This window comes from Anastrepha obliqua, chromosome 2, assembly GCF_027943255.1.
Source record: "Anastrepha obliqua isolate idAnaObli1 chromosome 2, idAnaObli1_1.0, whole genome shotgun sequence".
In the NCBI taxonomy this organism is placed as follows: Eukaryota; Metazoa; Arthropoda; class Insecta; order Diptera; family Tephritidae; genus Anastrepha; species Anastrepha obliqua.
The window spans coordinates 3,227,638-3,238,886 of NC_072893.1; the positions used below are offsets into that span (position 1 = coordinate 3,227,638).

The 11,249-nt window shown below is 33.4% G+C and overlaps 1 protein-coding gene across 3 annotated transcripts; it reads left to right on the forward strand.

Moving 5' to 3' along the window:
* LOC129236869 (extracellular signal-regulated kinase 7) lies at positions 1-10,364 on the forward strand. 3 transcript variants are annotated; one of them, XM_054871140.1, is made up of 10 exons: positions 2-780; positions 1,150-1,321; positions 5,292-5,482; positions 7,175-7,381; positions 7,529-7,687; positions 7,758-7,854; positions 8,020-8,126; positions 8,207-8,338; positions 8,418-8,600; positions 8,713-10,364. In XM_054871140.1, exons 2-10 carry the CDS (start codon positions 1,235-1,237, stop codon positions 10,187-10,189), a joined length of 2,640 nt encoding a protein of 879 aa, XP_054727115.1. In that variant the 5' UTR covers positions 2-780; positions 1,150-1,234; the 3' UTR covers positions 10,190-10,364. The 3 variants fall into 3 exon arrangements, with proteins under 3 accessions (XP_054727116.1, XP_054727115.1, XP_054727114.1); XM_054871141.1 differs by having other exon boundaries at positions 1-1,321; positions 8,210-8,338; XM_054871139.1 differs by having other exon boundaries at positions 2-1,321.
* The last annotated feature ends 885 nt before the right edge of the window (positions 10,365-11,249 follow it).

An 11,249-nucleotide genomic window follows, 5' to 3' on the forward strand; every position in this document is an offset into this window, starting at 1 on the left:
AATACTTCAAATATATTTTTTTCAATCTTTTTGTATACTTTTACCTAAAATAAACATAAATAAAAACAATATATTAGTTATATATACGAAACACAAGTCAAGTGCGCAAAATTCTTTCAAACCAGAGTGTAAACCAACGGCAGCGACACCAACGCCAACCGTTAATAACCATTATTTGTGAATTCATTGAAAAACTGTTAATGTGGAAAAAGTTAACATTTGTGCAATATAATCCAAAAAATGTGCAAGAGTTTTAAATGATCAGTAGAGTTTTTGACATAGTATTTGATATAGACATATGAAAAAAATCTAAACATTTTTGCGCCAATTATAACCAAATACTTGTAATTAAACCAAGCAATACTTCAAAGAAAAAACTAGCTACCGAGAAATTCAGTGCCGCCAGCTGCACCACACACTTGCAGCCCACAGTTGTGACAGCACAAACATATGTATGTGTGTATGTATATGCAAACGCAAATGGTGTTGCTCTCCAGTACTCGTACGATGTGTGTGCCAGCCGAGAGCTAGGCTCATACCTACCCGCATGTGCATCTTAATATCCCTGGGTGTTATATCGAACATCTACTCCTCCCGCATACCCCTAATACGTGCATTGCAGAGAACAGCGACGGGGAAGTGAAACAGGCAGCAATTCAATCCGCCGGCCGCCAACGTGTGATTTGTATGTAAATGAAAGTGGCTTGCATGCGACCCAGAAATTTGATTTGGAGCACATTTCGAGCATACCGAATTGAAATACTGCATACACCTACATTTGTATGTTGATTTGTATAAACATGTCTAGTTTATTTATATACACTCCTGTCGATTAAGTTTGATTGGTCTGTCAGTGCCGGAATAATTCAAATTGGAGGCACGGTATTGCACTCAACGTCGCATCACATCATTGATAACCGTTCATTGCATTGACGTTATTGTTTCCTTTTTTCAAACTACCAGCGCAACGGTCGCATTATCATCGATCTAACAAATCCATTTTGAATTCAACATTTTATTTCATCTTATACATTGTTTCCGGTTACTTGAGCTACACTTAGCACAAACGCAATAGTGAAAAGGGTGTCAAAGACCTACATAAATACTAGACTGCCAACTTTTGATAAAAGTATGATCTTTCCTCTCTAGTAATCGCAAGAAGCTAGAAGCCTAGTGAAAACTTCCGAGAAAATATTTTTAAGCACAACAGCAAGAAGCTAGAGAAGGCAGCAAAATGACGACTAAATCCAAGGCTCAACAAGAAAAACACAAAATGTCCGAAATCGACGAAAACATCTCGAAACTATTTGATGTAAAAAAGGTAAATCACAATTCGTATGTGTAGCAAAGAACTTGAAAATGTAGTACTTGAGGCTGCACCTGCATAGCAGGCATATCAGTGCGTCCAATGCACAAATACTTAATTGCACTTTCTATGTACGTTCAGCTGAAAGCAGATTTGAAAACAAAAAGGTCAGGATTAAAAAAAGTGCAAACAATGAAACAAATTATTTAGAAGAAAACATATAAATGGTGCCAAAAGCATCATCTACGTATGTACAAATTTCCTTTTATTAATTTTTCGCCAGCTTGCTTTTTGCTAAAACTCTTATAAAGAAAGGATTTCAAAAATTTTAAATTTCCAGATAGGTAGCAACAGCTCTATAAGTTCTATGAACTCACGTTTTGAAAGAAAATAATTTCAAAAAAAATTGTGCTCGTATCCTACAAATAAAAATTATTAAAATTTTAAGAGATGTTTTGAAAAATTTGAATCATAGTTGTGTCTCGTCAACTTTATACGGAGCTTCCGTAAGTGTGCCAAGACGAATTAATAGAAGGTGATTTCGCTAAAGCAAGAACAACATTTATATGGGCATTTTCACAAAAAAGTCAACCACGAGTGCAAAACTCAAACTGTTCCTGAAAACTTTTTGTTGATGAATAATAAATCTCAAATGTCTTTACTTTATAAATATAAAAGAATTTTTCTTTTCTTTTAATTTTGAGCCGAAATATACAACGAATATACAAAATTTACAAAAATCTAACTCTTTTGACCAAATATACCAACTTTTTTCCTTGTAATATTCCCTTATTCAAAGCAATACTATGATGTTTTTATAATTTAAAAATCTTCTACTGATAGTAACATAATGTTTAACAAGCAGAGAGACTTAGTGGAGATCGAATAACGGTAGTTTTTTTTTATTACTTCAGCTTATATTCGTATGTCGCGTCCGTTACCGAAAAATAGCATTTATTGTTCTCATTAGTGCAAAAAGTGTTGAAGTATAAATTGCTTTCAGATTTTAAGCAAATAACTGATTTCACTTAAGAAAAGTAGCCATTGACTCTCGACAAAAACGATTAATAAAATTAATTGGTGTTTGAAATCCTTAAATTTGAAATAAAGTCGTAGAGATTGCACAAGATTAAAAATTTATAGATGGCAAAAACGGCAAAAGAAACAAGAAAAGCAATAACAACGAAATATAGAGAGAAAATGAAAGAAGAATCTTAGAGTGGAATTTTTTCGCCACTTCACATGGCAAAGGTGCTGTAGACGGAATAGGTGCCGTAGTTAAACGAAAAGTCTGGCAAATCGTTAAAGCGAGAAATATCATTCTCGGTGATGCCTTATGCTTCTATGAATGTGCTAAGAACAACATTGATGGAGTTAAGATTTTGTATGTCTCTGGAACAGAAATTGATAGTTTTTCTAATCAACTGTCAGAGTTATGGCAAAATGTTCCAAATATCAAAGGAGTTAAAAGTATGCATTGGTTTTCATATTTCGACAGTAAATGTATTGAAGTTGCTCGGACGGCCTATTCATTAAAGAAAATAATTAAAATAGACCATCCTAAAAACTAATAACTTTCTTCTTAATTTTTTAAGTCGTTTTTACTGTAATATTACTTGAGTTTTTATTTTCAATAAAATTGAAGTGTTATAATGAAAAAAATTCTATTTCCTAGCTCATGGAAAATTTTGTCGCGTCCGCTATGTCGCGTCCGTATTTCTTCTATACTCAATTAAAAAAAACGAAGAGAAAATTATCATATTTCATAAACCTACGAATAACAGTCATCTGTTCGCATTTATTAACATATATATTATGTATATAAAAATTCTTAATTTGCTGAATTTTGTATATTTGTGAATGCGCCTCAAAAAAACTTCTATTTTTTGTCGCGTCCGTATCACTTTATAATTGCTTATAACTACGTACTTATTTGTAAAAGATCTTTCTCGTATATATTAAAATCTAGCATTCCGTCAGCCCTTTAAAACAATATCAATATATATAAACTTTTACTTTGTCTTCATTGTTTTGGACGCACTTAAAAGCGTACAAATGTCGCGTCGTTTACCGTGAAAATGTCTATATGTATTTTATTTTTGCCATCAGGTAGTTCGAATGTCCAAATTTCCAAGAGAATGCAAACAAGCAAATAAGGCAACAATAAATAAGCAGCGCACCATAGATGGACACACTTCATTAGAATATTAGTATATTTACTGCATTACAAATAGTAATCAGTAAAATTGCAGTAAAAATATTTTTTTACTCATTACTGGAAAAAATTGTAGTAAAAATAATTTTTTACTGATTACTGGAAATAAATTATAGTAAAGCATATTTTTTTACTGATAAGTGGAACAAAATGCAGTAAAGATATGTTTTTACTGATTACCGGAAAAAATAGTAATAAAAATATTTTTTTACTCATTACTCAAAGAAAATTGCAGTAAACATATTTTTTTACTCATTACTGGAAAAAAATTGCCGTAAAAATAATTTTTTACTGATTACTGGAAAAAACTTATTGGTAAAATATTTTTTACTGATACTGGAAAAATTGCAGTAAACATATTTTTTTACTGATTACTGAAAAAAATTGTAGTAAAATAGTCTTTTACTGATACTGGAAAAAATGCAGTAAACATATTTTTTTACTGATTACTGGAAAAAAATTGCAGTAAAAATTATTTCTTACTGATTACCGGAAAAAAATATAGTAAAAATATTTTTTTACTCATTACTGCAAAAAAATGCAGTAAAAATATTTTTATATTTTAGTAAAAATATTTACATTTTAGTAAAAATATTTGTTTACCGATTACTGGAAAAAAGTTGTAGTAAAAATATTTTTTTACTGATAACTGGAAAAAAATGTAGTAAAAATATTTGTTTACTGATAAGTGGAACAAAATGCAGTAAAGATATGTTTTTACTGATTACCGGAAAAAATAGTAATAAAAATATTTTTTTACTCATTACTCAAAGAAAATTGCAGTAAACATATTTTTTTACTCATTACTGGAAAAAAATTGCCGTAAAAATAATTTTTTACTGATTACTGGAAAAAACTTATTGGTAAAATATTTTTTACTGATACTGGAAAAATTGCAGTAAACATATTTTTTTACTGATTACTGAAAAAAATTGTAGTAAAATAGTCTTTTACTGATACTGGAAAAAATGCAGTAAACATATTTTTTTACTGATTACTGGAAAAAAATTGCAGTAAAAATTATTTCTTACTGATTACCGGAAAAAAATATAGTAAAAATATTTTTTTACTCATTACTGCAAAAAAATGCAGTAAAAATATTTTTATATTTTAGTAAAAATATTTACATTTTAGTAAAAATATTTGTTTACCGATTACTGGAAAAAAGTTGTAGTAAAAATATTTTTTTACTGATAACTGGAAAAAAATGTAGTAAAAATATTTGTTTACTGATTACTCTAAAATTTTTTAGGTGAACTTTCTTTATTGATGATCTCGATTCATTAAACGTATTTTTACATCGTTTTTATTTGCACCTGTGCTGAATATTTTCAGTTTTAAGTTCTGACTCTTTTGTATTTAGGGTGCAATATGTTTTTTTTTTTTCTAAGGAGAAAAAGATTTACTGGAAATTTACCAGCAGTTAGTAAAAATTTATAGGTATTCCAAACTTTATTGCAATATCAGTAAAGAATTATTTTTACTGCTTTTTTACTGCTGCTGCAAGTGCCCATCTACGCAGAGCACTTTGACATTCGAATCAGCAAATCGCAAGAAGAAAACAAATCAGTTGTAATAGCGAAGTCACCTCATGAAGGTTCACCTTCCAGTAAAATACAGTAAATTCACATTTTTAACTAAAGAAATTCCCTTATTTCTCCACACTTATGTAAACATATTACATATGTACATACTCATATATGTATTGTATATACTTGATAAATGCTTTAAATGACATAATTTCATTAACCTCAAAATTAAACATTTTAGCGCTTAGGAAAAGGTGCCTATGGCATCGTGTGGAAGGCGTTGGATAAGCGTACAAACGAAACTGTGGCAGTTAAAAAGATTTTTGACGCTTTTCGTGATGAGACCGATGCGCAACGCACTTTTCGGGAGATTGTTTTTCTAAAAGCCTTCCGGAATCATCCAAATGTTATAAGATTACTCACTGTATATAGGTTCGTATGTCATACATGTCTATTTAGTTACCTCCGTATTCACCTCTGTATTTATGTATGTCAGAGTATTTCTTTGTAAAAGTGGTTTAACCCATTTTCAGTTCTTATGGTATTTTTTTTTTTTTTGTTTGTTTTTACAAATATGCTGATTCCAATATAAAATGTAAGCAATTTGACACAAAAACAAGAAAATAAAAAATCGGTTAAAGACATTCATACACATATTATTATATATATATTGTATATTATAATTACATACATATACATTTATATGAACGGAAAACCATTTTTTATTAGCTATAAAGTCGTTATTTTTGACTTAAATACTGTCAAAGTTTGTGAAAGCATGTTTGGTGGATTTGTATTTTAGTATGGGCTTCTAGAAAAATGGTCAAAATAGCCTGTTTAGAAAAGAAAAATGTAATGCAGAGCCCCTATGCATACCTATGAAATTAAGTAAACTTACATCGGGGATCAACCACTATGGCAATACTATTGAGCCCAAATCACAAACTAGAAATTGAAAATCAAAAATTTCCACAAAGAGAAAATGACATATGTAATTATGTTGCACACATGTGAATTCATGTGTATGCGTATAATACGTATACAACAAACAAATTCTTCTAATTAAATTACCTAGAAACGAAAAGAAAACTCGTCTATGCCCAAGTTAAGCCGCCATTTTTTTCTCATTTCACTGTTGCCGAAGTTGTGTATTTAACATAAGCAGTTATACGCATGTATGCGTAATGCAGCAGAATACAGTGGAGCATATACATATGTACATATTATTATTACATTCAGTACATATTCGTGTATTAATTTGACCGAGCTTCTCCATGCTGTGTCTTCTTGTTGCGCTCTCCGTTTCCAAATTGTGTTTATGAAAGGAGTTTCCATGGCAGAAGTGCACTCGTCGGTTTGCCATTGCCTGTTAGAAAAACTTTCTATACTTTGATGTTTCAAGTAGAAAACGAGTAGGGGAAAGAAATTACTTTTGAAACCGGAATGGATAAGCCGAAATTTCGAAGAACGATGCCATTCTTGGGGAAAACAAACATTGCACGTTATTCCAGCCATGAAAATCAGAATTTGACATATTACATTTTTATATAATTTTTAAATGATTTGTGTTATGTAATTGAGACCGGATTCAGCTGGAAGTGCACAGGTTCGAGTCTCCGTGCATGATACATCACATGATAGAAAACGTTTTTTCTAATAGCGGTCGCCCCTCGGCAGGCAACGGCAAACAACCGAATGTATTTCTGCCATGAAAAAGCTCCTCATAAAAATACCATTTGCGGTTCGGAGTCAGCTTCAAACTTTAGATCTCTACATTTGTCGAACAACACCAATACGCACACCCCAAATAGGAGGAAATGCTCGACCAAACACCCAATAAAAATAACGGAAATTTAAAAAGGAAAAATGACAAGGAAAAGTGACAAGGAAAAGTGACAAGGCCATTTGTAGATCAGTTTAATAATCAGGGCTTACACGAGAGTTCCGTCACCCTAAATAAGTAGATTTTTTGGTTCTAGCAGATGCCACAATGCATATGTATGTATAGCTTTTACTGTTTACTAATATATACATACGTAAATTCATATTTTGAAATAAATTTATGATATATATTTAAGTAAAAGTAAGCGTAAACTGTTTTACTACTCAGTTCGTTGGTTTTAGGGCTTCGAATAATTTGGATATATATCTCATCTTCGAATATATGGAAAGTGATTTGCATAACATCATTAAGAAAGGCACTATTTTGAAAGACATTCATAAGAGATATGTGATGTATCAGCTAATTAATGCTATCAAGTACATACATTCGGGGAATGTAATACATAGGGACCTGAAACCGAGCAACGTTCTTATTGACAGCAAATGCAGGTAATATAATAAATAAAAAAATAATAATAAATAAAAATACAATAATAATAAGCAATAATAATAAATAAATAATAATAAAAAAGTAAAATACTATTAAAAACAAAAACACTTGTTTTCACCTTTATCGCTCTCTATTTATTATTTCAGATGTAAATTGGCAGATTTCGGATTAGCGCGTTCTGTCTCAAATCGGCCAATACGTGACAATAACGATGTGAGTAGAGATCCTATTATTGAACCATTACTGACGGACTACGTCGCAACACGTTGGTATAGAGCTCCGGAAATTCTAATTGCTAGCAAAAGGTGATTAGTTACCCATTTAAAGGGCTGTCATTGTTGTCATAGACGAATATTTGTGATGCCATTATTTTAGGTATACCAAAGGTATTGATATGTGGAGTTTGGGATGCATACTTGGCGAGATGATACGTGGAAAACCTTTATTTCAAGGCAGCAGTACGGTTAACCAGGTAGGTAGACCAATTTTATACGTGCCCACGATAGTCTGCATAACCGGAACGACCCGGATTTATATGCAGCCAAGAACTGTCACTTCAGCAGCATTCCCCTGTCTGCTAAAACAACAACAATCAATTTTATATGGATTTGAAATAATATGTATTTTTAAATAATAGATTGAAAAGATAGTAACAGCTTTACCGGAAATAAGTGATCATGACATTCATGCGGTAGGGGCTGGTTTCGGATCCGTGCTTCTCAACAAACAGATTTCACATGAAAGGTGATTTTATGCTTCTAAATACAAGAGCATATACAGACATATCTTATATAAGATAAATATTTGCTTAACATGTTTCATAGAAGAACCTCACTGAGTGAAATGATGGCTGATGCTCCAGAGGACGCTGTGAATATGGTGGAATCGTTGTTAGTGCTTGATCCCTTGGCGCGTCTTACAGCGAAACAGGCCCTTGGGCATCCATATGTAGAAAAGTAAGATGGTCTGAAAGGCCAATTTATTTTTTAAAATGATTTCTTATAATCCAGGCATCTCTTTTAAAAATCATCAAAGATTTCGAAACTCTATACCCGAAATTGAACTGAACGTCGACATATTGCCGCCATTTCGCGATGATGTGCGCCTTACTGTGCCTGAATATCGATCAAAGCTGTATGAAATCGTTCAACTTAACAACGAAAAGGCAGATAAACGACAAACATCATCAAACGCAAAAAGTTCGAGCATAAAGCAAAAGTAAAAATATCATCATTTTTAAATATATGTATTCGTGTATAAATCGTCCAGTTCTTTCAACTTTTTAAATGTATTCCTAATATTAGAATTTTAATTATATGTACATAAACAGGGATCATAAACAATCGAATGCCTACGATAAGTTCGAAGCAACAAAGAAAAGCCATAAAATTAAACAAAACAGCAGCACAGAAGACAAATATATATCAAAGGATAAGTATTTTAGTCGCCCGGAGAAACATGAGAGCGAAACGCAACCATCTGTCAGTGTGCCAAGTATTAATGGTAAACCAATAAAGAAAATGGTGCCGGTATCACCAAATGCCAAGCGTAAGTTTGTCAAAGCACAGTCGAAATATTTTACAGAACATTCAACAGAAATGGTGAAAAGTAAAAACCACTCAAAATCGCACGAAAGCTACGAGGATAACTTGCCAATAAATACGCTCGATAAGCGTCACTCCATAGATGGTGGGTATGCTAGCCTTCCCGACGGAGGTGCCGCTAATTTTGGTGCCCCCGCAGCAGAAATAGTCGGCAGACAGATAACATCACCAAACGGTGCTCTTAGAAAGATCGAAAGTACACGTCGCCAGTACCGCAGCTCTTCTTCAATATGCAGAGGAGAGCAAACAAACTCACAAGAGCAATCGAAGAACCACCTCGCCCATACTCATGCACATCCCCATTCGCAACAGCAATTAAAGCACAGCCAGCAACATAATAGTTTTGTTTACCCAGACACAGAATGTGAACGAACTTACATAGAGGAGCAAGATCGGCATAACCACAACACTAACACGTTTCTAAACAAGCCCTCATGTGTCCGAGGGACAAAGTCTGGCGTAATCAATTGCGTTGTTGGTGGATCCGCGTCTCAATCTGAGCACATGGTGAGAAATAATGAACGACTTTGTTACGAAAAACGACTAAAGAAATTGGAGGAGGAAATTGAAAAGTACAAAAAAGAAGTTAAATCATTTTGTAAAGAAACTTTCAGTTATACTTACCCACAGTCGCCATATAAGAATGGCAAAAGTCACAACCAGAGCCAGAATCAAAATTACAACCGCAACACCAGCTATCAGCAAATGCAACAATCTCGCTCACAAGCCCAGCAGCAACAACATGTGGGACGGACGAAATGTGACGGCAGCAACAGCAGAAACCAGCAACAGCAATACAACCAATACCAGCAACCACAGTCCAGTCTGCCAAATATGCTGGCAGCACATCAACCCAATACGCAAAAACAGAATCCGTACTATAACCTCCTAGCGAAGGTGTCGCGAGATTTTGGGGGTAAGAATGGTATTCATTCTGTCGTTGCAAGTAGTACTGCTGCCACTGGAGGTAGTGCTGTGGATGAGGGGGGTGAATACTTTGCCGATAGGCCGGCGAATGTGGTGAATAAAGACATATTGAAGGATCAAAAACATCAACAGACTCACGGTAACTCCAACCTCTCGCAGCCACACCAGCAGCCTGTTAACAATCACCAGCGTCACGCTAGGCCCATATCGAAATTCATAGCGCGCCCACAACTAAGTGATCATTTTACAAAACAAGCAATTACAAATTACCAATGATATTAATTTTAATATTATAGGCCAGAATAACTGCCATTTTTTGCCTAAGTTACCTTAAATGCGCGTTTGTATGTATGTGTCATTGATAATTACCTATATATGTATATATAGTTATGTATATGTGCCCATGCAATGTAATGTATACGTGCTATGAGAATATATTTTTATGTATAACTATACTTATTGAATATTTTAAAGAGCTCTGTGTTCCACTCTTTTATACACCCAAGTTCTAGGGTCCAAATGGATGTCTCCTAATAAGCCCCGGATCCATACTCCTATTTGTATAGTCGTTTAATATTGAAAATATGCTTTAAAAGTCAATAACTCGACAACTAAGAGACTAAAGAAAAAAATTTTAAATTTAATCTTAAAGAAGCAAAAACACATTTTTGCTTAAATGGCATTTTTGCCGAGTTTTAAAAAGGAAATCCAGAGGCATTTTATTTCACAGTAAAATAGTCAATTTCACTTCATGCGAAGCACTACGTCTATGTATGTATATGCTTATAGAGCTGTGGTATGCCAAAGTTCCATTAATTATCCGGAGAATATTTCTCTCGAATATTTATAGCTGCATTTCGTCCGATGTGTTCAGCACACAAGCCTCTGCACCCAACAATAGAATTAGCACTGCATGGAACTTATAAATCGGAGTTTTGTATGCCATTGTTTTTTATGAAAAGATTTTTCATGGCGGAAATTCACTCGGAGGTTTGCCATTGCCTGCCGGGGGACCAACGCTATTAGAAAAAACTGTTTCTATCATTTGGTGTTTCATGCACGGAGATTTGAACCTGCGCACTTCCGAATGGTAGACACGCACCAACCCAGCCGCCGAACTATACATAGTAAGGGCTTTCCCGTATTTTAATTAACCCCCAATGCAGTCTACTTTGCAGCCTTATAGGATTTTGAAAACTCAAAAGTAAGGGTGCGGTTGTCGGGTGAACGAAATTGTATATTATTTATATATTCTCCAACATCAGATTAAAGAATTTATGCTATAGACACTCTATCTAAAATCACTTTCGTTTGGGGTTCTTCATCATCTTCATAA